Source organism: Notechis scutatus, chromosome 1 (assembly GCF_049901735.1).
Source record: "Notechis scutatus isolate UNSWTSFEM ecotype Mainland chromosome 1, rNotScu1.2, whole genome shotgun sequence".
NCBI classification, from domain to species: domain Eukaryota; kingdom Metazoa; phylum Chordata; class Lepidosauria; order Squamata; family Elapidae; genus Notechis; species Notechis scutatus.
In genome coordinates, this window is record NC_142009.1 from 325091282 (window position 1) to 325117486 (window position 26205).

General features: G+C 41.8%; 1 protein-coding gene across 3 annotated transcripts; it reads left to right on the forward strand.

Annotated features, from left to right (window-relative positions):
• Window positions 1–172: 172 nt before the first annotated feature.
• On the forward strand, window positions 173–24316 carry R3HDM4 (R3H domain containing 4). Of its 3 annotated transcripts, none has more exons than XM_026670989.2 (8): window positions 173–370; window positions 4116–4270; window positions 6208–6326; window positions 12230–12353; window positions 13882–13967; window positions 14316–14401; window positions 18435–18490; window positions 22250–24316. In XM_026670989.2, exons 1-8 carry the CDS (start codon window positions 282–284, stop codon window positions 22351–22353), a joined length of 819 nt encoding a protein of 272 aa, XP_026526774.1. In that variant the 5' UTR covers window positions 173–281; the 3' UTR covers window positions 22354–24316. The 3 variants fall into 3 exon arrangements, with proteins under 3 accessions (XP_026526774.1, XP_087808717.1, XP_087808718.1); XM_087952591.1 differs by lacking the exon at window positions 22250–24316 and adding an exon at window positions 20260–20496; XM_087952592.1 differs by lacking the exon at window positions 22250–24316 and adding an exon at window positions 19003–19114.
• The last annotated feature ends 1889 nt before the right edge of the window (window positions 24317–26205 follow it).

Below are 26205 nucleotides of genomic sequence, written 5' to 3' on the forward strand. Positions count from 1 at the left end.
AGCGAGGTAACCGTGTTCTCACGTCACTAGTTCCCCAGGCAAGCAGGCAGGCAGGCAAACAAACCGGAGAGCAGCACAACCAACAACGACACCAACCACAACAGGGACAGCAGCCTTGCAAGGCTGCAGGTTAACTCCAGGCCTGCCTCCCTTCCCCGGGCTGACGTCACTTCCTCCCGGGGTGGCTCCTAGGCTAGGTCTGTCCCGTCCTTCGGGCGTTCGGGGAGCGGAGAAAGAGAGAAGGCGGTGCAGGGGTGGGTAGGTGAGCAGGCCGGGCAGCGATGGTGGGGCTGAAAAGGGGAGCGGCTGGAGGGCTGAGGGGGAGTCAGGAGGAGGAGCTGCCTGGAGACCCCCTGGACCAGCCCTACGGGTGAGTAGGAGGAAGGCTGGAGGATTGTGGGCGCTCCACAATTGTCTTTGTGTGTGTGTCGTCCCTTTCTTGCCTTGGATTCAGATCCAGGGAAAGGAGCCCCTTCCCTCTGATAGACTGCCTTATCATCTGCAGGCGTTTGTGCTTTTAATAGCTCTGAAGTCGAGTGGGGTAGGATCTGATGGTAAAAATCCAGCCCATCCGGGATCTTGAAGGTTGGGAATGCAACAGCTGTCACCCACTGCCTTGTATTTCCTCCTAATGTGGAGGTTTTATTTAAAAAGAGTTGAGACTTAAATGACTCTCACAAATTCCTTGGCGGGTGAGTTCCACAGCTTTATTACACACAATGCTGGACCTTTTGTTACCCTGCACTTTGGACGTCTACCATCTATTAATGCTTTATCCCTTTTTGATATGTCAGTTGTCTGAAGAGGTCTGCTGAAAAAGGAGATCATTTTATTTTATGTAAGCAATAGCGTACAGAGTTTTAATGTAAGAAAAAGAAACACTGCATAATCCTATCCATAATCTGATGGTATTCTAACATTTTACCTTTTAAACTTTTTTCCACCCTTATTTTTATTCAAAGATTGAGGAAATGGTCAGCCGTCAGATGAAACAGTTTACACCCTACCTATGATGCAAACTTCCTGAGAATGATGGGTATTGTAGACTAATACAATGTATTAACTTTGGGCATAGTCCTTATTTTCCTCCTTTATCCATTTTAGGGGGAGTATTCACTATTAATTGGAAACTTTATTAATAAATAAAGAAATAAAATTTACTAGACACCCATTTTAACATAGGGTAACTGGGCAGCTTACAGTTATTTATATATATGATTTATATAGCCACTCATCTCACAGTAGCAACTCTGGGCAGCTTCCAACATTTAAAAACAATGCAAAAACATCATATAAAACACAAACAGCCCAGGAATCAAACCAATCTAGGCAAATAATAACTATAGGTTCTCCTGCTTGAGTAGGGGGCTGGACTAGAAGACCTCCAAGGTAGCTTGCAGCTCATTCTATTTTATTCTGATTTTAATAAACACTCAGGCTTCCATTCCCGCAAACACAATTCACATCTTTAGAGCCTCTGTCAATCCCCCCCCCCCAAAAAAAAACCTGGTTAGTGGGAGCCAATGTAATTTTAAAGGAAGACTGGATTGCAAAATGTAAGGCTTCATTGCATATACCATAGAAAGCGATGAACCAATCAATGTAACTTGATGCCTGTTGACTCAGAAATAAAACCCACAATTTTCCTCAGTGCTTCCTCTCCAGAGTAGTCAGATTGCCACATTAACAAAATGTTTTCAAAAAAGTTTTTTTTTTTAATTTTAACAAAACAAAATGTTTCCTTGTAGTCTGATTATTGAAGAAGCAGGTGGCTCGCACTGACCCAGATGGTGGCTGTTACCATTCTTAAAAAAGTTAATACCAATATTCCTCTTGTTAAGCAAACAGGCAGAATGACAAAACTGTACAGGGAGGTCATAACTTACAACCACAGTTGAGCCTGAAATTTCTGTTGCTAAGCAAGACACTTAAGTGAGTTTTGTCACATTTCACAACCTTTCTTGCCACAGTTATTAAGTGAAACACTACAGTTATTAAGTTAACACGGTTGTGATCTGGCTTCCCCATTGATTTTACTTGCCCAAAAGTCACAGAAGGTGATAATAAGACCCTGGGAACTGCAACCATCATAAATACATAAATTACTAAATGAATTTTGACCACTTGACCATGGGGATCCTACAGTGGTCATAACTGTAAAAAAGAGGGTCATATGCCACTTTTTTCACTGCCATTCAAGTAACTTCAAGCAGTTACTAAATGAATGGTTGTAAGTCGAGGACTACCTGCAATGGGAAAGGATAAAGTTATTTTTTTTAGATCTTTTCAGCAGCTCCACCAAAAAGATTTCTTCTCCTGGAACTGTATCTGCCAAATTCTTTTGAGAAAATAGGAAATGTTGAAATCGGTTACTGTGAAGGGGAAAATAATTGGACATTTTTTTAGCTTCACTCCAGTCTGCCATGAGGCTTGACTTCTGGAAGATGATAAATCATAATGGAAAATTAAGTGAGGGGAAATAGACTTGCAGGATTTTTTTTCTTTTCTGTATATTTGTTTGGAAGATTAATTCCATTAGCCAGATTTTTCTGTGATAAAAGTAGACAAAAATTCACCATATCTTGAACTCGCATCTGAGGAATGGGATGAATGAGTCTGTGTATTTTTTAGGACTGCCAAATGGAAATACCTTTATGTGGGATTTCCCAAGCTTTTCTACAGTTCTAAGGCTCGCTGGAGGTCCCCCAACCTTGAGGTCCCTCAAACTTACAACCATTTGTTTAGTGACCACTCAAAGTTACAACAAAATCAATGTGGAAGCCAGGATTACTTAACTGTGTTACTAATTTAACAATTGCAGTGATTCATTTAATGGCTGTAGCAAGAAAGGGCATAAAATGGGGCAAAACTCACTTAATAAATGTTTTACTTAGCAACAGAAATGTTGAAGTCAATTGTGGTTGAAAGTTGAGGACCACCTGTATAATTAGGCTTCATACAATAGCCTAGGCCCGTGATGGCAAACCTATGGCACGCAGAGCCATTTGTGCCAGCATGCAACTGCAGGCAAACTTACCTCATTGCGCATGCACACTCCTCACAGCTGATTTACAGCCGGCTTGAGGCCTTTTTCGGCCTCCCAGGGGCTTCAGGAAGGCTTCTGCAGGCTTTTCAGGCCAAAAACTAGGCCCGTTTTGTCACTTCCTGTTTTTCCAGAAATACTGGAAGTGATGAAACGGACCTAGTTTTTGGCCTGAAGAGCCTGCAGAAGCCTTCCTGAAGCCTCTGGGAGGGCGAAAAACACCTCAAACCGGCCGAAAATCAGCTGTGAGGCACAGTGCAGGTAAAGGAGCGGCAGGGGTATGTGGTCGGGTGGGTGGGGATTGTGTGTGCATGCGTAGGAGTCGGGCGCGCATTGTATTCTGAGTGCTGGCACGCAAGCGTGCAAGTGCACACACAATTTTTAGCACAGGAGCCCAAAAAGATTAGCCACCACTGGCCTAGGCCATCTTTTGTAGCCCTGGGATTGATTGAATTGGCAGTACGTAGGAAAGATTGAGAGCCATGGTGGCGCAGTGGTTAGAGTGCAGTGCTGCAGGCTACGTTTGCTGACTGCTGGCTTCCTGCAATTTGGCACATCAAATCTGATCAGGCTCAAGGTTGACTCAGCCTTCCATCTTCCAAGGTGGGTAAAACTAGGACCCAAATTGTTGGGGGCAATATGCAGACTCTGTAAACTGCTTAGAAAGGGCTGCAAGCACTGTAAAGTGGTGTATAAGTCTAAGTGCTATTGCTATTGCTAGTTCATTGTTATCCTTTGGAAGAATCCAGCAACCAGCAGTTGCAAGATTAAAAAATAGGCATGGAAAATGTGTATAGATATAAGCATTGTTCGTAACAGCTCAGTAGATCCTCCATGTTTAAGAGCAGCCTACTTCAAAAAACTATATGCTAGGAGAATGGCAGGAGAGTCCTACAGCTTCTCTCGTTTTTCCTGGCAATTGATGAAAATTGCTTAGATCCAGCTGGGATTGTTATTTATTTGTTTGTTTACAATTAGCTGTGCTGGCCCTTGAAGTATTTGCAAAAAGAGAAGATAAAGAGTCTATAAAGAGTTTGATTTGGGTGTGTGTGTGTAATTTTATCTCTTGCAGAAGGATTGAAGATTGCTTGCCCCCTCTGGCCACCCCTTCTGCCAAGAGGTTTTCTCCAGCCAAACGGAAGCAATATTACATTGACCAAGCCATCCGCAACTCGGATCTCATTCCCAAGGCAAAAGGGAAGAAGAGCCTTCAGCGCCTGGAGAACAGTAAGTGGTTGGTCGGCAGGCTTAGAAACCCTTTGGTAGCTAGCTGTTACCTTTTAAATTGATCAAAATCCAGAGCAGCCTTTTCCATCTCAATGCAATTCAAAGGTTTGAACTATTAACTTGTATCGACCACAATTACGCTGACTGGGAATTCTGATAGTTTTGGACCCAGCACTTTTAGAACTATTCAGTTATAAAAGTAGCTCAGATCTTTCCAAACTTTTTCCTTCATTGCCCAAAACTGCTTTTATCAAAAAGTCTTATTGAAGTTTGAGGATAGGTAGTAGGTCTTTCCCTTCAGTACTGTCATAATGTCTAATAGTTGCTGAATGAATGGTTGTGATTTGAGGATTATCTATGTTATGAAAATGATATCATTAAATGCTCTTTATGTCATTTCAACCAATTTCCATCTTAGGAGAAGTACTCTGGCAGACTTTCAGATATATTTTCGTACTCTTTAAGTCTCTGTTGTGATGGTTAATGAGTTTGTGCATCATTACTCAAAGAAGAACCACTTTTACCCAATTTTGGATAATTGATCATTGGTGGATAGCTCTTCATTCAAAGGTTATTATCTTACAGACTAATTGGGACTAGCTGTTTTCTTATTTTTATATTAAACATAAAGTTTGGACAGCCATTTGTCTAGAAGGGTATGAGGATGAGGTATTGAAGATCTCTAAGGTTCCTTCCTTCCCCATGATTCTATGCCTGAATAGTCCAACCATGTAGCTATTAGGGCCAATCTGGCTTGGTGCTGCCTGAGGCATGGAGGAATTAATTGATCATTGAGAACCAGGCTAAGGTGATGATGAAGATGCTGAACTAGGCATCAAGAGAGCTGGGTTTTAATCCTACTTCAGCCACAGAAACTGTTTTGCTCACTTTGGGCCAGTCCCTCCCTTAGCCCAACCTATCTCAGGGTTGTTATTGGGAAAAATAGGAAAAAAAGAGCACTGTGTGAGGAGTCTTAAATTTCTGTACAAAAAGGGAGATAGGAAACTATAGTATATATGAAACTACAACTATAATACAGGTAGTCTTCAGCTTACAACTATTCATTTATCAGCTGTTCAAAGTGGCAAGAGAGGTGAAAAAAAAAGTAAATTACAACTGGTGGTCCTTGCCCTTGCAAGCTTCATAGCATCCCCCAAAGTGATGTGATCAAAATTTGGGCATTTGGAAACTGGCAAGTATTTATAATGGTTGCAACATCCCAGCATCATGTGATTGCCATTGGAGACCTTCCCAGCAGCTTCCAGTTGTGGAAGAACCCAGATTTGCTTAATGATTCACTTAACAACTGCAGTGATTTGTTTAAGAACCATAGCAAAAAAAGGCCATAAAATCAGGTGTGATTCACTTAACAACTGCCTTGCTTAGCAATTGTGGTTGTAAGTGAAGGATTACCTCTAGTTAAACAGTGCTGGCAGCATGATGTTGAATGTGCCATGGTGCCCACTGATGTCCCTGAAAGGCTCACTACGGGTGGTCCTCGACTTATGACCACAATTGAGCCCAAAATGTATGTTGTTCAGTGAGAATTTGTTAAGCGGGCTTTGCCCCATTTTACGACATATCTTGCCACAGTTGTTAAGTGAATCATCGTAGTCGATAAGTTAGTAACCTAATTGTTAGGTGAATCTGGCTTCCCCAAAGACTTTGCTTGTCAGAAGGTTGCAAATAGTGACCACATGACTCCGGGACACTGCAACTGTCATAAGTATGAACTAGTTGCCAAGCATTGGAATTTTGATCACTTGGCCAATGGGGATGCTTCAAAGGTTGCAAATGTGAAAAATGGTCATAAATCCCTTTTTTCAGTGCCATTGTAACTTTGAACAGTCACTAAATAAACTGTTGTAAGTTGAGAATTGCTTTGTATTAAGGTACCTGCACGAAGCTTCATATTGCATTATTTTGTGCATTTCTAGCACGCTACCTAATGACCCTCCTTGAGCGGGATGATTGCGCCAGTGAAGATGGAGATCTTGCCCATCCTGCCTCCCCCAGCATTTTTACTGAGGCCTGCAGAAATGAGACTTATATGAAGGTAGGGCTCTGTTTTGTTTTGTTTTCTCTACCTGATTCCTCTCCCTTGGAAACAGCATCTCTCTCCAAGCCCAATTTTGCATTTTCTGTTCTTAAGTGACATCACTGGATGGCGATATGGTAGAGGTTGAAATATAGCCTTCAGGTGAGGATTGAATCAGGAAACATAAGGAACCCGCCCCTAACGTGATGGTATGAGAATAAAATGAAAATGTGACAATATTATGCATGTCAAATCATGTCTTTATTACAAAGGATTATAGGTTTACAAAGGGATGCGGTGGCTCAGTGGCTAAGACGCCGAGCTTGTCGATCAGAAAGGTCGGTGGTTTGAATCCCTAGCGCCGTGTAATGGAGTGAGCTCCCGTTACTTGTCCCAGCTTCTGCCGACCTAGCAGTTCGAAAGCATGTAAAAATGCAAGTAGAAAAATAGGGACCACCTTGGTGGGAAAGTAACAGCGTTCCAGGTGCCTTCGGCGTTTAGTCATGACCACGGAGATGTCTTCGGAGAGCGCTGGCTCTCTGCTTAGAAATGGAGATGAGTACCGCTCCCTAGAGCCAGAAACGATAGCACATATGTGCGAGGGGTACCTTTACCTTATAGGTTTATGGGTGAGTCATGCTTTCACAGGGAAGCTGCTGTCCACTGTAACTTCTGCTGCTAGAGGTAAGCCGTTGGGATAAAAGAGAATTGGAGTGGAGTGGACCAAGCTTTGGTTCCCCCCCAAAAAAAAAAAACTAATGTTTTTCCCCTAACACGGGAAAAAGCTGTATACAATAAAGAAAAAGTTGTATGGACTGTGGAGCTGTACCGTTTCCTCTTTCACTGAAAGCAAGATAGAACATAGAATCATAGGGCTGGAAGGGAACTTGCTGATCTTATAGTCCAACCCGAGACCTTATATCAGGGGGTCCCCAAATTTGGCAACTAAGAATTCTGGGAGTTGAAGTCCACAAGTCTTATAGTTTCCAAGTTTGGAGACATCTGCCTTATATCATCCCATTAACCCTAACCCTAACCCAGTCAAATGGATGTTCAGTCTTATTTGAAAACCTCCAGTGAGAGAGTGCTCATAACTTTGGGAGGCAAGCTATTCCACTGATTAAATTGTTCTAACTGTCAGAAAATTGCTCCTTACTTCTAGGTTGGGTCTCTTTTTAACAAGCTTCCATCCATTACTTCTTGTCCTGCAATTTGATGCTTTGGAGAATAAGTCAATCCTCTCTTCTCTGCGACAGCAGAGTTCTGGATTTTTCTGCTCTGGGTTCTGCCCCTACTTTTGACCTACTCTAGCCAAATGTCTGGCCCTAATGTCTAGCAAAAGCAGAAATTGAAACCCATCTGGAAGGCACCTGGTTGGGGGAAGCCTGGGGTAATTAGCTAGTTTTGATTTCTGTTCCTCAAAGAGGAATTGAGTGGCAGCCCTCTAAGAATGGTAGTTTTTTAAATTAACGTTTAAATTAAAAAGGGAGTGTTATCCAGGACGGCAGCTTGTGCTGGGGATGTCCTGAAGTGGTGCACCCACAACTTGGTGATGTAATGTGTAAGGAATGAGCATGATAGAAGGGCGTGTCGTATGGGGAAAGATAATGGAAGAAATATTACAGGATAAAGTGTTGCTTAGTCACACTTCAGGCATTCTTACTGTGCAGTACTTGGGTGGTGTTAGGTTTTCTTAACATGCCATGGAAACGAAAGTCTTTGTGCAAACCTGGGCATTGAACGACTGGCAATGTTTAGGGTTGTGATTTGGAAGGTGATGTAAGAAAACTGACACTCCCTGCTAAGACAATGAGGAACAAAGTTGAAGAAGCATGATTCAGTCAGAGAGGAAGAGTGGTGTAGCAGTTAGGATGTTCACCTCTCGGCAGTGTGACCTGGTTTTGCAGCTACTGCATTCTCTACCAACCCAAAGTTATCCCGTGGAATTTCTCACAGAGTTGTTGTGAAATAAAACTGAAAGAATCATAGGGTTGGAATGGAAGTTGAAGATCTTCTAGTCTGGCCCAGGAATCCTCAAACCCTCCAGGCAAAAGGCAGCCCAACCTTTGCTTGAAAACTTCCAGTAATGGCATCTCCATGAGTCCAGGAGCAGGCTTGTCCCAGTGCCCAATAGAGCTCATGAACAAGAAATTCCTCCTTAGCTTGAGTTTGGATCTCCCTGTTTTGAAATCTCCACGTCTTAATTCTTCTCTAACTTTTAGGAGTTATAGAGAATTAATCCCCACCCTCTTCCCTGGCACAGCCGTTCAAGTACAGGTAATCTACAACTTATGATCGGTCACTTAGGAACTGTTCAAAGTTATGACAGATCGCCCTAGGGATACTTATGACTCTTCTTCCAAAGTTATGTCAGCTCCCCCCTTCCCCCATCACAATCACAATCATTTTGGACACTCAGCAACCATCCCTCATTTACAGCTATTCGCGTGACCACATTGTATGTTTTTGTCAAAATCTAGCATGTACTTCCGTTTTTTGGTAAAACTGGCCAAAAGCAAACAATTGGTTCACTTAATGACTGTGGCATTCGCTTTACGACTGGCCACCAAAAAATACAAATTCAAGTTGGTCAAGCAGGCTCTATTACAGCCGTAAGTTGAAGACTACCTATATTGGAAGACTACTGCCATGTCTCCCCTTGGTCGTCTCTTCTTTTGGTTTATCGTACCTAGATCCTTTGACAGCTGTTCATAGGATTTAGCCTTCAACAGTCTCACCCTCTTTGCTACTTCTAGTTCCTCCACATCCTTCTTCCATTTTAGGTCAAGTAGAACTGGATCCAATACTATGAGTATTGTCTTCACTGTCTTTTGTACCTAGGGAAAGCACAGAATATACAGTAAATATACAAGGACATTTCCACCCCTCATGCCATCACTCTGCTAAACAACTAATTCCCACAACACTGTCAAACTATTTAGTAAGACTGTATTAATATTATTTTCATCTTTTTTATTACCTATATCCTTTTCTATTTATGATTATAACTTTGTTCCTTGTATCTTTATGTTTTGTATTGTTTTATTTAGTTTCCTAGCACGATTTATGTTGATTCTATCACTAAGTGTTGTATCTTATGATTTATGAAGAGTGTATTTTTATGATAACTATGGTCATGATTTATCACTTATAGTTTTTACGTACAATGAGAGCTTATGCACTGAAGACAAATTCCTTATATGTTCAATCACACTTGGCCAATAAAGAATTCTATTCTATTCTATTCTATTTTCACAAGAGGAAGCCTACAGAAAAGGTGATAGAATGTTATACAACCAGGCCAGAAACATATTAACAAGAGAGATCAGAGCAGCAAAAAGAAGCTACTCTGAAAAGTTAAGGAATCAGTTCTCAACAAATGAACCAGCAAACATGTGGAAAACTCTTAAAAACATCACTGGCTTCAGCAAACCTCCTTCCCAGGCAGAAGGAAATCAACAACTAGCAGATCACTAGCAGTGTTTTACTGCAGGTTTGAAAGGAAATTACAGCCACCTGTCTCCACAACCCACATCTCAAACACACCAACAACAGCCAAGCCTCCTACAACTGGCCCCAGTCCATTGGGTTCACAACCTCTGGTGATCACAGAAAAAAAAGTGCAAGATCTATTACACAGACAAAAGCCAGGAAATACACCAGGGCCAGACAAGATAACTCCTTCTTGCTTAAAAGTCTGTGCTGACCAATTGGCCCCCATCTTCACCCGAATCTTCAATAGATCACTAGAGATGTGCTATGTTTCTTCCTGCTTCAAACTCTCTACTATCATCCCAGTGTGAAAGAAGCCCTCCATCAAGGAACTGAATGACTCCAGACCAGTTGCTATAACATCTGTAGTTATGAAAATCTTTGAAAGGCTTGTGCTGACCCATCTGAAAACCATCACCGATCCGCTGTTAGATCCCATGCAGTTTGCATACCGAACAAATATGATGATGCTGTTAACATGGCTCTGCATTACATCCTACAACACCTTGAATCTCCAAATACCTACGCAAGGGTCCTCTTTGTAGAGTTCAGTTCAGCATTCAATACCATCATTCCAGACACTCTTCCAAGTAAATTAAACCAACTAGCGGTACCTGAACACACTTGTAAGTGGATCATAACCTTCCTAACAGACTGGAAGCAGCAGGTGAAACTAGGCAGAATCACATCCAATACCTGTGCAATCATCACAGGGCCCCCCCAAGGCTGTGTGCTATCTCCACTTCTCCCTATATACCAATGACTGCATCTCAAACGATCCATCTGTTAAAATATTGAAGTTTGCTGATGACACAACAGTGATTGGTCTCATTCGAGACAACGACAAATCCGCATACAGACAGGAGGTTATACAACTTGCCTCATGGTGTAACCGGAACAATCTGGAACTGAACACACTCAAAACCGTAGAAATGGTGGTAGACTAGAAGAAACCCTCCCATACTACCACCTCTTAAATACTGGACAACACCGTATCAACAGTAGAGACCTTCAAATTTCTAGGTTCTACTATATCACATGACCTAAAATGGACACCTAACATCAAAAACGTCATCAGAAAAACACAACAAGGAATGTTCTTTTTGCACCAACTCAGGAAGCTCAAACTGCCCAAGGAACTGCTGATCCAGTTCTACAGAGGAATGATTGAGTCTGTCATCTGCACCTCTGTAACTGTCTGGTTTGGTTCTGCAACCCAACAGGACAGACACAGACTTCAGAGAATAATTAGGACTGCAGAAAAAACAATTACTACAAACCTGCCTTCAATCAAGGACCTGTATACTGCACGAGTCAAAAAGAGGGCTGTGAAAATATTTACAGACCCCTCACATCCTGGACATAAACTGTTTCAACTCCTTCCCTCAAAACGACGCTATAAAGCACTGCACACCAGAACAACTAGGCACAAGAACAGTTTTTCCCTGAAAGCCATCACTCTGCTAAACAAATAATTCCCTCAACCCTGTTCAACTGTTACAAAGTCTGCACCACTATTATTGTTAATCTTGTCATCACTCCTTCCCACCCATCCCCTCCCACTTGTGACTGTATGACTGTAACTTTGTCGCTTGTATCGTTACGATTTATATTGACTGTTCCCTAGTATGATTGATTGCTTATTGTACCCTATGACTATCATTAAGTGTCATACCCTATGATTCTCAACTCCTGATGAATGTATCTTTTCTTTTATGTATACTGAGAGTATTTACACCAAGACACATTCCTTGTTTGTCCAATCACATTTGGCTAATAAATAATTCTGCTCTACTCTACTCTACTCTACTCTACTCTACTCTATTCATTAATAGTAATGAAGATTAGAAAAGAGATACAATCCTTCAGGGCTAGCCTAAATATATTTTCTAGCTTGGCAAATTTCAAATAAACTCAACAAAGAGAAGAGCAGTCTAGAATTGTGTGTCTTTTATCAAAGGAGAAGCTATAGGGTGGCAAAGGCTAAGAAACTCCCTCTCTCAAAATATCAGTTTAACTCTCAGTATATATAAGGCTTAAACAAGGATTTCTTCAAACTCGGTTTATTGACCAAATCAGCTAAGTTTACATCAAGACATAAATCTTAATAAATCAGAACTGAGAAAATATTTTGGGCTTAATGTGGTACAGTATGTTAGTTTGCATGTATTTATGGTGCTTAGTCAGCTGTGAGTTAGTAAACACATATCATAAATAGAGTCTGTTAAAAACTTCCCTTTGAAAGGAAAACGTTCCACCCTTTCCATTTATCTTACCTCCATTAAAAGGCATCCCTTGCTGGAGCTGTCAATTAAGTGGTTGATGCATGCAGCCCTGTGTGAACCAGAGCTAAGTTTGCTTTGTTTACTGCAAATGGCAAAGGAGAGGAATTGGAAATGGATTTATATTATCATTTATATGTCTCTTAGATCTGGAATGATTTCATGAACCGGTCCGGGGAAGAACAAGAGAGAGTCCTTTTGTATTTAGAAGAGGAGGCTTCCAAAAAACCGAAAAACAAATTTCCTGATAAAGCGGAAGTCAAGTGGAAAGGTATGGAAAAGAGAGTGCAAGGACATTATTTTTGAACTATTTTTTTTTAACTATTACCATCTGGCAGACAGTACAGAATAATAAACAAGGACAAATAGGCTGAAAAAAGCTTCTATCCCAGGGCAGTAGCTCTTTTGAATTCTGCTGTATAGTGCAGTGTTGGTGTGGTGTTGGGGGTTTCCGGTTCAGTGTGTGGAGGGTGAAGGACGTGTGTTTGTGTTTATTTTCATGCTCATGGTCATGATGTGCACTGAAGATGGTGTTTGATTTTGTTGTACGAGGTGCAATGACAATAAAGTAAACTAATTATGGGCAAAAAGAAGTCTCTGTCTTCCTTCAGTATAGTTTAAATCAGGGGTGTTAAACTCACGGCGGCATTACGTGAAGTATCAGGACTTTTTTCTCCCATTACTAAACCAGGCGGGGGCATGGCCAGCACATGACGCCTCCTTGGGCCATGAGTTTGATAGCCCTGGTTTAACACATCAGGCATAAATCAGGGAATTTGAACAGGAGGAAGAGAAGGCCTTTTGTCCTGCTGGTTAAGAATAGCAATAGCACTTAGACTTACCATATTTTTCGGAGTATAAGACACACTTTTTCCACCCCCAAAAGTGGGTGGAAATGTCTGTGCATCTTATACAGCTGGCCCCCACCCTTTGGCCTCTGCCTCCCAGCAATTTGCCTCCTTGCAGCAAACAGCCTGGTCAGCTTCAGCATAGCCTGATTAGCAGAAGCAGCTGATTGTCAGTTGGATAGGCCTCCCGACCGTCAGCTGTTTCAGGCTGCAGGGATTGCCACTGTCTATTGCTGCCTCCGTGCGCCCCATTTTCAGCCTCCAAGCGCCCCATTTTCCTCCCTGCCACCTGGAACAGGCGGAAAACGGGGCATGCGGAGGCAGAAAACGGGGCATGCGGAGGCCAAAAATGGGGGGCACAGAGGCAGCAATAGGCTATGGCAATCCCTGCAGCCTGAAACAGCTGATCCTGGGATCTAATTGAAGCTGAAATTGAAACAGGCTGTTTGCTACAAGGAGGAGGCAGATTTGCTGGGAGGCAGATTTTTTTTTCTTGTTTTCCTCCCCAAAAGCTAGATGTGTTTTACATTTCGGAGTATCTTATACTCTGAAAAATACAGTATATACCATAGTGCTTTACAGTCCTCTCTTAAGCGATTTACAAAGTCAGGATTTTGACCACAACAATCTGGATCCTTGTTTTACCAACCTTCGATGATCTGGAAGGCTGAGTCAACTTTGAGCCGGCCAGGATCAAACTCCTTGGCACTGGGAATGCAGAGTTAGCCTGCAATACTACGTTCTAACCATTGCGCCACCATGGCTCTTTATAAATGGAACATCCATATCCAAGACCAGTTTACCGTGAAAATCAATCCAACACTAAGAAAACTTGCAGGCTTCCAAAATGTATTGGCTTTGCCCTGCAGGAATGAGATATTCTTCCAGGATTATTTGGTGTATTTTTGGTTACATTTTTTTTTCTGTCTCTTTTCTTCCCTACTGTTACAGAGCATCCTCCATTCACACCCAAAGACTGTTTTCAGCGCATCAGCCGACGCTTACGAACCACCCTGAAACGAAGTCGGATTCCCATGGTACGTTCTATAGGCAACAACAGAAGCGGTTTATACTGGTAGTCCTCCACTTATGACTGGCTGCTTAGCGATTACTCACAGTTCCAACAGGCTCCTTTTGTCCTGGATTCAGAGCTGCCACCCCACTGTCACACGAATGCATTTTGAATGCCCAGCAACTGGCCTGCATTTATGGCCATTTGCCACATCCCAGGGCAGCTGTTGGAGGTCTGAATCCAGGACAAAAAGAGCCTATTGGAACGGTGTGGTCAAAGTCCACCCATCTTTTAAGTCGTCACAGCTAAAAAACATTGATGTGGATTTTCCCTGTTGCAGATTGAAAGATGCAGCTTGTTGTTTACTTTGCAGGAAACCCTGGAAGGCTTGGAGGAAGAGTTGCTGGCCTTTTTCTCCACTAACCCTCAAGCTGTCTACACAGCTATGATGGACAATAGGTAACTATTGCTGACTGCTATTCTCAGCAGTGACTTTATTTGGCACGCAAAGCTTGACCAGACCATCAACTAGTGTGTGTATTTTGAATGTTGAAAGCCTGTTAGGATGTTCTCCTCAAATGGCTGCCATGGGAGTTTACAAAATGGCAGCTGAGATGGGCTTAATCAGTCACCAAGGCCTCCTCTGATACCAAGAGGCCTCCTCTGATGCTCATTATCTCTCCAACTTCTTTTTCTTTTCATTTATCTTCTTTCTCTTTTTATTTTCTGGGCAATTCTTTAGCAGACCACTCTGTTCCTTTTAGTTACTGAACCTGCCTATGGAATTTAGATACTTTTTAATATATAAATGAAGATGTTGCTCAAGGCCTAGCTCCTCATTTTGTGAGAGGCAAGCTTCTCATTTCCTTTTTAAGTTAAAATAATTTATGATAATGATAGTAGTAGTAATTAGGTAAGGATGAGTAGGAAGCCTGCTGAGTGCCAAGGGAACTACCCAGAATCACTATAGTTTTCCCTCAAGCTAAACAGCACTTAGGAAAACACCTCAAAACAAAGTCACTCATTTCTTCTGGAGCGTTGAAAGTTGAGATTTTTCTCATTTTCCAACTGTTTTGATCCAATTTTCAAACTATGCTGCCTTGGATTTATCTGTGGCCAATTTGATACCCTCCTTTTTAAATTACAAAAAAAATTGGAGGCTTTTTCTGCAAAATCAAGATAGGAATGGGATGAAAAGAGTCAAGTTAGTGATTCTAAGGCAGGGGTCTTCATACTTGACAGCTTTAAGACTTGTGGACTTCAACTCCCAGAATTCCTCCTCCAGTCATGTTAGCTCAGGAATTCTGGGAGTTGAAGTCCACAAGTCTTAAATTGGCCAAGTTTGAAGACCCTTGTTCTAAGGCATATTAAAAAGGGGTGGGATTTCAGTTACAGTCTGGGTTGCCATTTTTTGACCACTGTTGCCACAGCCTTTCCTGGAAACCAGTTGCTTTGAATAACTGTGCTAGCCCGAGTTTTCTAGCCACCCTAATAGAACTAAGAGAGTTTTCTGAAACAAACCCAACAGATACTTGAGACTGAACATTTAAGAAAAAAACATCATCTGTTGTGAGGTGGTTTTCATGTAAGAAATCTCTTTTGACTCTAAGCAATAAAGGATAATTGAACCAAAACCTATAGTATGCTGAACTCTCTGGCATCTTTGAAACTTGGTTTCAAAATTCATCCAGCATGGTAACAAGGCTAGGTGTCTTAAGAGGCATATTAATGTATTTTGTAGCATTTCTAGCACGTAACATGACCCCATAATCTGTATTAAAATATGGTGATTTGCCCATGGCTATGTTTTGAGGCTGGCAGTGGTAAGAATGGGAAATGGGCTTGCCCCCACTTATCTACAAATAGTCCGTGACTTACAACCATTCACTTAAGCAACCACTCAAAGTTACAACAGTGCTGTAAAAATAATAATAATAACTTGCCACCGGTCCTTGCATTTACACCTATTTCAGCATCCTCACAGTCATGTAATCCAAATTTGGCAACTGGCACGTATTTATGATGGTTGCAGCGTCCCAGGGTTGTGTGATTGCCTTTTGCCACCTTCTGAGCCAGCTTCCAAAAAGCAACGGGGGAAGGTGGAATTCACTTAACAACTCTGGAATTCACTTAACTGCTCTGATTCACTTAGCAATCATGGCAAAAGTCATAAAACTGGGCACGACACACTTAACAACCATCTGCTTTAGCAATGGAAATTCTGACCCCGATTGTGGTTGTTGAGGACTCCTGTAGTGCCTCTAGTGAGGGACATCTGAACCTGTTTTTACACTACCGTTAGCTCCTGTCTTGAAGCGGCCAATGTTTTGTAATCAAGGTGGGTTTTTTTTAACTTCCTAAATGCTTTGAGGGATGGTGGGGGACTGACAGCAAGAGAAAAAGATTACCAGAATAGCAAGAGTTGGATGGGAGCTTGGAGGTCTTCTAATCCAACCCCTGCTCAAATAGGAAACCCCATACCATTTTAAACAAATGGCTGTCCAATCTCTTTTTAAAAACCTCCAGTGATGGAGCACCCATAACTTCTAGAGGCAAGCCATTCCATTGATTAATTATTCTGTCAGGAAGTGTCTCCTTAGTGCTAGAGGAGGCCCACCCCCAAACTTGTAGTCCACTGGTTGTTTCTGCTTTTTAGAACACTTAGGGCAAGGCTTTTCAAACTTGGCAAGTTTAAGACTTGTGGACTTCAACTCCCAGAATTCCTGAGCTAACATGACTGGAGGAGGAATTCTGGGAGTTGAAGTCCAGAAGTCTTAAAGCTGTCAAGTTTGAAGACCCCTGACTTAGGGGATGTTTTGATGTATGAAATAACCAGGTGAGGCTTCGCAGCTGGTTGACAACTTAACACTTTTCACTTCCAAGGGGAAAAAATGGCCTTGTTGAAAACTGATATGATCTGGGAGAGCACCTAAAGGCCATATACAACACCCCTACAATGTGGTTGGCATGTTACACAGATATTTTTAAAAACAATGAAACAGCTTATTAAGTAGCTGAGGTACTAAAGTATAAAAAAGATAGAAAATGTAATTCCCGGCATCATTTCTCTTGCTGTCTCTCTCTTTTTTCTTTTTTCAGTTTATATTGTTCTTCTACCACTATCTCTTTTTAGGAATCTTAGAGCAAAACGAGACTGTGATGTTAAGAGCCTATCCAACATTCATTCATTCATTCATAGCTGATCTGGTTTTTTTGCCATTCTCACCAAAAATGTCCTTGTTCATAGAATAAGAGAAGCCAGCGGGCAAATGCTATGCTCAAGCCTTTTCTGGTGATTGCTTTCTCTAGAAAATAGCAATATCCATAGTAATAGCACTATTATATACCACTTCACAATGTTTCACAACTCTCTCTAAGCGTTTACAAAGTTAGCATATTGCCCCCAACAATTTGGGTCCTAATTTTATCGGCCTTGGAAGGATGAAAGGCTGAGTCAACCTTGAGCCCATCAGCATCGAACTCCTGGCAATAGGCAGAGTCAGCCTCTAATACTGCATTGTAACCACTGCACCAAGACGACAAGCTTCCAAGTCTGTGCAGGCATTACCCCGAACAGTTTCATTCTTGTGAAGGCTGAATTGTATTATCCAAATCACAATGCATTGGCAGGCAAGAGATAGAGCAAGTTTGAGACTGAGCAGTAGTATTAATCAGCTAGCTCTGTGACAGCTAAGGTGGCCTTGTCCAGCTATTTTAGACTCTTATCTGCAATTGCTCTCTATCCTTTATATTGGCTGGGAATGAGAGAGATAAAGTACAAACCATTTTGAGCATTAGATCACCTTTTCAAAGGCTACAACTGGGATGCCAGGCTGATCTGTTTCTTCCTATTCTAGTCAACAAATGCTACTTCCCTAGGCAACTGTCAGGTGCTTTACAGCAATCTTTTTCAACCATGGCGACCTTTAACCTCTACTCAGCTGGAGAATTCTGGGAGTTGAAGTCCGTAAATGTTAAAAGTTGCCAACCTTGAAACTTTTAACGCATTCTTCTACATCTGTCCCAAAGATACTGCCTTAGAGTTAGAATTAACTCCACTGTCGGTGATAATTATTATAGAAATTTTGAATGGGTATTTATCTAGGGCAGTGGTTCTCAACTTTCTCTTCACCACGGACCTGCTTTAAATACCTTCTGTGGTCATGGATCCCCAAGATTTAACTCAAGATTTAAAGCACTCTCAAATATTCGTAGATCCCCTGTGACAACATTGCAGGCCCCCAGGGCCCCACGGATCAGAGGATGAGAATCACTGTTCTAGGTAGCCTCTTAAAGTGGGTAAAGTTTGATGCACTGTTATATTTTTTTCACCTGGTCTGATCCTTCTGGGGAAGAGAGTCCTTTGCCATATCCATGGCTTCCCAGATAAATGGGCTTCATGTGCAAATAAGATGAAAGCTATCAGAAGGGGTTTCCCCTCCACGGATTCCTAAGTGGACTTGTTAAATGCCATTTTCTCTCTCTCTTGCAGCTTTGAACGGCTGCTGCTTCATGCCCTCTGCCAGTACATGGACCTCGTCTCTGCCAGTGAGTAACTACATTCTAATATACGTGTGTATTTATATATATACATATATACAGTATTTTAAGCTTACTTGCTGTTGGGTTTACTGCTATCTCTCCCAACCAGTAAGGGCTAGGCCACAAGGAGCTGCCTCCCAGTTCACAATCTATCCTTCCAGGCAGACAGTTAATCGGGCCATTTTTGAATACCCATTTAAAGGGACAGTGCACAAGTTTAGTAAGAAGATTCTCAAATTCTTGATTAAAATTGTAGCAAAAATACAATAGTTCCAATATAGCTTCTAGATAGGCTTGGCTATCTAGTGAATGTCTCCATAAATATAAAGAGCAGAATTTCAAAATGAATAAAGCAAAGCGCAACTTCATGGAAGAACTTTAAAAAACTGGTACCTGTCATAAATTGGAGATATCATCTTGGAAGCAGCATGACCTTCTTCCAATATATTTTTGTTTAGTTTTGAAAATTTACATGCTGTCCTATTGTTTTATAATTCCTGGGGCACTTTCTATCAAAGATGCTGGTCGGAAGCAGAGATAAGCATTCCCTTTCTGCAGCCACAAAAGATACAGATGTTTAACGGGGTGTGTAATCAATGGGGGTCCACTGAGGAAGACTATGAAAAGCATATGTGTGGATGTGTGGTGTATTGCAAGCTGTTGTGGATATTTTGGACCAGATCTGCCTCAAGGGATGCTAGCAGTGAGTGGTAACGTTCAAAAGCAGGGATCTTCAAGTAATAGGGCAGATCCAGGTTACATTGGCCTCCTTAAAGTTGTGTTCATCTTGACAAATTTACATGGTACGCTAGACTGCTTATTGGGTGTGCTTATTGGCTTATTGGCTGTTAGACAACTAATGCTGAAAAGAGAGGATCAGTTTTACGCCCAGTTTAAGAGTTTTATGAAATTTTGCTATGTTGTCCAGCTCAACCTTCAATGTTAAAAAAGGAAGGTAACAGAGAATTACGTTTTTCTGGTCACCTGCAGATTTTCTGTAGCCAGAGCATATGGATGATTAAGTTGCCAATGTGTGGCCAGTACACTGCAGATAATATTTTAAGCCTCCCCTCACTTAGGCACTGTTATTTTTTTTTCCTTCCCTACCCCGTGTATGGATAAGAAAGATAACTTTCTCCCACAACCTGTCTGCAGTGGCTGCAATTTCAACTGAGCCATTGCAGATTTTATGTTTTTTTCTACATAGTTATTTTTTTTAAATAAAATTTTTATTGGTTTTTAAAAACAAACATAAACAAACAAAACATCAAAACATCAAGCTGTCTTCCATAGGTGTACATACAGTGTGCCGGTTGGTTTACAAATTGTTTTGTGCTTGCATTTCGTAGCCTTCAATTACAATTATATTACATATAATCTCATATTATCAATCGAAAACTAAATACCTTAGTATCATTATTAATCAATCATTTGACTATACTTTTATTCATTCATATTTTACAAGATAACCATAATTTACTTAATTTATTGTATAACAGTTCATATTATCACCCCAAATCTATCCTAAAATCATTTTGTAGTTATAATAAGAAAAAAAAGTACATCTTTATATATTTATTATTTTCTAGAAATCTACATATTTCATTACTGTACTTTGTTATCTAACCATTGATAGAAAAGATCCCAAATTTTATAAAATTGTTTATTCTCTTGTTCTCTAATTTCAAATGTCAATCTACTCATTTCAGCACATTCCAATATTTTCTTAATGATTTCCTCCTGTGATGGTGTTTTCTCATTTTTCCAATTTTTAGCAAATACAATCCTAGCCGCTGTTAATACATTTACAATCAGGTATTTCAACATAGTTATTTTTTTTTTTAAAGAACAATTACTCAGCCTTTGGAAAGAAAGGTAGAGGGCTGCCAGAAACTGCTACTCATTTCCCGTGCAAATGGTTATTGATTGTCTGCTGTAGCTTCACCAGCTATGTAATCAGCCTGGATAGTAACAGACTTGGTCACTGTTAGCATGTAAAAGAGCCTTTGAGAGTAGAGAAAAGACTTGGCACTATAAGTCACATCAGGATACCCTTGGGGGTGTCACAATTTGCAAGATGACAAGCAAAGGAACCTGGTCCTTTTATACACGTATAAAAGAGGTGGGGCTTCTCTTGCAAGGTCACATCCACCATCTTGCAAATTTGGATCCACCATGTACCTTCACTTCTCCATGCATTGTTTTTAGGAAAGGAGCTGGTTAATTCTTGTGGCATCTTCTTCCCATGGCACATTTGCAAAACTAAACGAAGTGTTACAGCAGTATTTATGTGGTAGAATGTAACCGGGATTCTGGGTGGTGTGGTGGCCTAGAGGTGGAGCTCTCGCCTCACAATCAGGAGGCTGTGAGTTCGATCCTAGGTAGAGGTAGATATTTCTCTCTCTGGCCCACTGAGAATATATCTGTTGAATAAAACTCCGCATTGCTGACTGGAAGGGCATCTGGCCAGTAAACACTCAGCTCCATTCAATTGCCCAGACTCCACCCTGTGAGGGATTATGGGGGTCATTAAAAGAGGATGATGATGAATGCAGCCTGGATTCCCAGGAGGGAGTCGCCAACCTTTTGGATCTCAGGGACCACCAAACTCATAATTTTAAATCCTGTGGACCAGAGACCCTGGGAAAATCCCCCCGTTTTCCTACCGATCAATCGTTCTTTATTTGGGATCGCAGGATATCGTCTCCAGCTCCATTCAGGGGGAGGGAGAGAGAGACTTTTGGCTTCATGCAAGGAAAGCAGCAGAAGTCTTTCTTCCTCTCCCCCAAACTCTGCTAGAAATGAGTCTTTGTGAGACTTGTCGCGCCGGTGCAGTCTCTTTCCTTGTGCAGTCTCTTTCCTTTCTTGCTTTCCTTGCATGCAGCCAAAAGCAGAAGAAGAAAGAAGCAGAAAGAAGCAGCCCAGTGGCCAGGCCAGGCGCGTGGGGCACGTGGGGCAAGTTCCCCCCCTCCACCCTTTCCCCCCTCCCCTCCCTACCTTGTGTTGTTCGCAATGCCAGCGATACAAGCCTTGTGTTCCCGCGAGCCATGTGGGCGGCGCAGCCTTGTGTTCTCGCGCAGCCTGAATTAATTGCTTTGGGGCTGACATTTCTCTGCGGACCATCAAAATTTTCTTGTGGACCACCAGTGGTCCCTGGCCCACTGATTGGCGACCACTGGTTTAGATAGCTTGGTTGGAAGGAAGAGGCTGAAGTCAGCTCCTTCTTAGAAGTTCTCAGAGTGTATCTTTATCGATGTTAGTACTTTGCTTTGGTTTGGCAAAAATTCTGTCTGTAGGTGAGGAGCAATAAAGAAAACTGCTTTGGAGTAACTCCGCGTGTTATTCTTGGTTCCTGGCTACATTAAGATGCATGAATTTTAACTCTCAGAATTCTTCAGCCAGGATGCTGGCTGGGGAATTCTGGGAGTTGAAGTCCACACATGTTAACCTGGGCAAGATTGAGAAACATTGATACAGGAATTGAACCATGTGATACGGAGTATGTATACTATATAATAAAGATGTACATAATCTGATCAGTGGGCTTTGCATTTTTAAAAATTGGCACATGTATGGAGATGCCCTGTCCGTCTAAGGGGGATGTATATATGAGGCAGTGGAGTAGATCTGCAGTCCCCAGCTTGGTGGCATCCTTCTCTGAATGAATACACTTTTTGCCCCACTAGAAAGCAGGGGGCATGGGACTCCTGTAGCCATGTGATGGCTTTTAACATGTGACTTTCTTTTGAACATCTCTGCCCTCAGGTTCCAACTACGAAGGCAAACGCCAAATGAAGGTTAGCAACAAACGCACTGTCTTTTTGCCTCCTGAGCTGCTGCTGTCCACCTACCTGGAGCAAATGAGCTGACAGACAGCAGAAAATGATGTCCTTGTTCCATTTCCCGGGCCTGCTTTGGAGATGTCTGGTTTCATTGCTTTGCAGTATTCAACACCAATCACGTTACACGGGGCTAGGTTCTCCCACCTTCAGATATGCCAGTCTTGCAGGCTGATATCCTGTTCCGGAATTGGGACCTTGATGCCCTCCACAGGTTGTGTATGGTTGCCTAGCAACTGTCCATCTTTCCTCTGTGCTGCTTCAACACTTGGAAGGCCGCAAAGGTCCTGGATGATGGGATTGGAGTGAAGGCAGTTGTCTTAAACCCAGATAGGGAGACGAAAGCTAGACCTATGGGATCTGTGACATGCAGGCATTATAAAACTACAAATCCCAGCATGCCTTGCTTTTGGTCATCTCCAGGCTGGGCCTTCTGACTGAGCAACTGAGGAAGGCCAAAGCAGGGAGAAGCAGCCACCCCATAACAAATCATAGTTCAAACATTTTGCTTTGCTTAGGTTAAACTTTTCTACCCAGGTGCTATCCAGATATGCTGCAGGCCAATCCCATCATACCCAACCATCACCAGCAATTATCTTGTTAGTTGGGGTAATGGAGGCTGTAGTCCACCATGAGTGTTTTGTGAATAGAGAACCAGTGTGTAAATTGAAATAATGAGTAAATAGTGTGACATATTGACCGCACCATACTGGGGTGGGTGGGTTATTGTAGTCAGTTGTAGAGTAGTCCAAATACTGCTTAAAAGCACTCACTTTTTCCATGGTAGAATAATCTATATATATATAAAAGCGAAACAATACTCATGCATCATCACAAAATCTCCAGAACCGTAAAGCCTACAAACATGAAATTTGGCACGTATGTTCCTTTGGGCTTCTAGGTGCTCACTAAGAAAGGATTTTTTGAAATAACCATCAGAGCATTAGTATTTTGTATATTATTATTAACACACTCTGATGCTAAGGAGTTCTACTCCCCCTCCCCACCTGAAAAGAAATCTGTTCCAAATGCAAAACACAAGCAGAGGAGAAGAGTTTCAGTTTTAGCTTCACAGGAGCAACCAGCTTTAGTACAGAACAGTTGAGCTAAGCCACGCCCAGGCTCCTTGCTGTCTCCTTCCTGCTCACACAGCAAATATCGCTTCCGTTTCCAAACAGCCCTCAACTCTGTCACACATTGACAGGACGCTAGCCAGATGAATACCAATGGATGCTGGTAGGCAGAGACACATTTTTTTCCCTGTTATTTGCCTTCCCAAAAATTAAGCCCGATGACATAGTTTCGTAGCGAAGAGGTATACAGCTAGTATAATATAAATTCAAAAGTTTGGACTTCAGTTCCAATTCCTTTTTTATTTTCACCCTTAAAAAACTGCAAAAATGTTAGGTCTTCATTCTGAAAGATTCAGCAGCACGCAACTCTAATGATTAAATAGGTCACATTTCTCTCTAACAAGTTTAAAGCTTCTCCAGCATCTGAGACTGGTGAAGGAGATTTTTTTTTGTCTCTGTTAAGCAGAGGTGGTATTTAGCAGGTTCTGACCAGTTCTGGGGAACCGGTAGGGGAAATTTTAAGTAGTTTGGAGAACCGGCAAATGCCACCTCTGACTGGAGATTTTACAGTATCCTTCCCCTGCCATGCCCACTAAGCCACGCCCATAGAAATGGTAGTAAAAATTTTTTGAATTCAACCACTGTCTGCAAGGTTAAAATCTGGTTTCTCAGCTCAGAATAGAAACAAGCAAATTGTCCTGTTGACCAGCCTTCTTCAACCTGGTACCCTTGAGGTATGTTGGGACTGCAGCTTGCCAGATTTCTCAGAGAACTGACAAGAATGTTAATTTCATTGCGTTTCGAAAAAAATACTCTTGCTAAAAAGACCTCTCTAGTTTTCATCTAGGCCTAGTGAATTGTTCCTTAGATGGTGTCCTGATATAGGCAGGAAGGAATTAAAAAGAATGAACACTTTTTTTTTTAAATAAAGCTGCTGTTAAAATAAATTTTGGATGCCAGTGGTCATCTGAGCAGCTTTCCTTTGCACTAATGGGAATAGTTCATATAAAACAACTGCCAGAGATTGATACCTTTATTTCCCTTTGTATTTGCTTCAGGTTCAAATGCCTGTTGATCTTAAATTCAATACTCACCTAGTCAGAAGGCAGCCCCGTTCCTATCTCCTAAGGCAAAGGTCTCCAAACTTGGCAACTTCAAGACTTGTGGACTTCAACTCCCAGAATTCTTCAGCCAGCTTTGCTTTGCTGGCTGAGGAATTCTGGGAATTGAAGTCCACAAATCTTGAAGTTGCCAAGTTTGGGGACCCCTGTCCGAGGGCTTGCTGCGAAATAGATGTAGAATACTATTATATCGAGCCCATTTTTAAAAAGTTCTTACTTGAATCATTGGATATCTTAAAACAGCTAATCCGCACTATAAAATGCCAAGCTAATTTTAAAAAAAAGATTTTGTGGGTTTGCAAACTCACCAAATCAATTGAGTATCTTGTTCGTGACTTTATTCGTCAAGGTATCTTGTTCGTGACTTCATAATTTAGATGGCTCTTATTACGGTAGGCTTATATTAGCTGTGTTCTTTTGGATTTATGAAACAAGTGGGCATGAACTATGCTTAACCCAGCTGAACACAATAATCGGAGGGATCTGCAGGATCAGAAGATTTCATCAAAATGGCAAAGTGGGCATCGCAGTACAGGTAGCCCCCGAGTTACAATCATAGTTACAACCATTATGAGCCACGGTGGCACAGTGGTTAGAGTGCAAATCTGCAGGCTACTTCTGTTGATTACTGGCTGCCCGCAATTTGGCCGTTCAAATCTCACCAGGCTCAAGGTTGACTCAGCCTTCCATCCTTCTGAGGTTGGTAAAATGAGGACCCAGATTGTTGGGGGCAATAGGCTGACTCTGTAAACCACTTAAAGAGGGCTGTAAAGCACTATAAAGCAGTATATAAATCTGAGTGCTATTGCTATTGCCATAACAGATCCTGCCCATTACAGGTAATCCTTGACTTACAACCGTTCATTGACCATTCCAAATTACAACAGTGCCAAGAAAAGTAGTTTAGCTCAGTTTTTCACACTTAACAACCATTGCAGCACCCCCATGGTCATGTGTGACTTGGCAACTGGCACGTATTTATGACGGTTGCGATGTTCCCGTCAGAAGATAGTTTTTGCGACCTGACAAGCAAAGTCAATGGGGAAGTCGGATTCATTTAACTACCATGTCACGGACTTAACAACTGCAGTGATTCACTTAATAACTGGCAAGAAAGGTTGGGAAAAAGTCACTTAACAACTGTGGTGTTTAGCAACAGGATTTTTGGACTCCAGTGTGGTCGTAAGACGAGCACTACTGGTATAGTCATAATTTTATATTTTTTCACAGTGGTCATTAAATGAACACGGGGTTGTAAAACAAATGCCATGTCATTAAGCGAACATCACCTCTGTTAGAAACAAGAAGTAACTGCTGGTTTTAAGTAAAGCCATTGTAAAGGTCCTGTGACTGCAGGACACGACAAATGGCCAATTATTGCAGCCCTCATGTTGCTAAGTGCTGAAAGTGTGGGCACATCATTGTGTGTGTGTGTGTGTGTGAGGGGGGCTACCATAGAAACTTTGTATCTGTGTTGTAAGTTCCCTTTTTTTTCAGGTAGAACGTAACTTCAAAACGTCACTAAACAACGGATCATAAGTCAAGGACTATCTGTACTGAAAGACAAGCTCCACCCTTTCTGTGTGTTTGCATGTGATGTCACAGTGCCCTTATAAAAGGGGTGGGGCTTGCACTGTGATGGTGCAATGCTCCTTTACTGTCATTTGGCCCTTGGTGGCTCAGCCACT

Bases quoted from the DNA above. Each gene is read 5' to 3' on its own strand.
- R3HDM4 (XM_026670989.2), top strand. From the start codon at position 282: ATGGTGGGGCTGAAAAGGGGAGCGGCTGGAGGGCTGAGGGGGAGTCAG. The intron at 371-4,115 runs GTGAGTAGGAGG...TATCTCTTGCAG, and splicing joins CCCCTGGACCAGCCCTACGG to AAGGATTGAAGATTGCTTGC. The intron at 18,491-22,249 runs GTGAGTAACTAC...CTCTGCCCTCAG, and splicing joins CATGGACCTCGTCTCTGCCA to GTTCCAACTACGAAGGCAAA.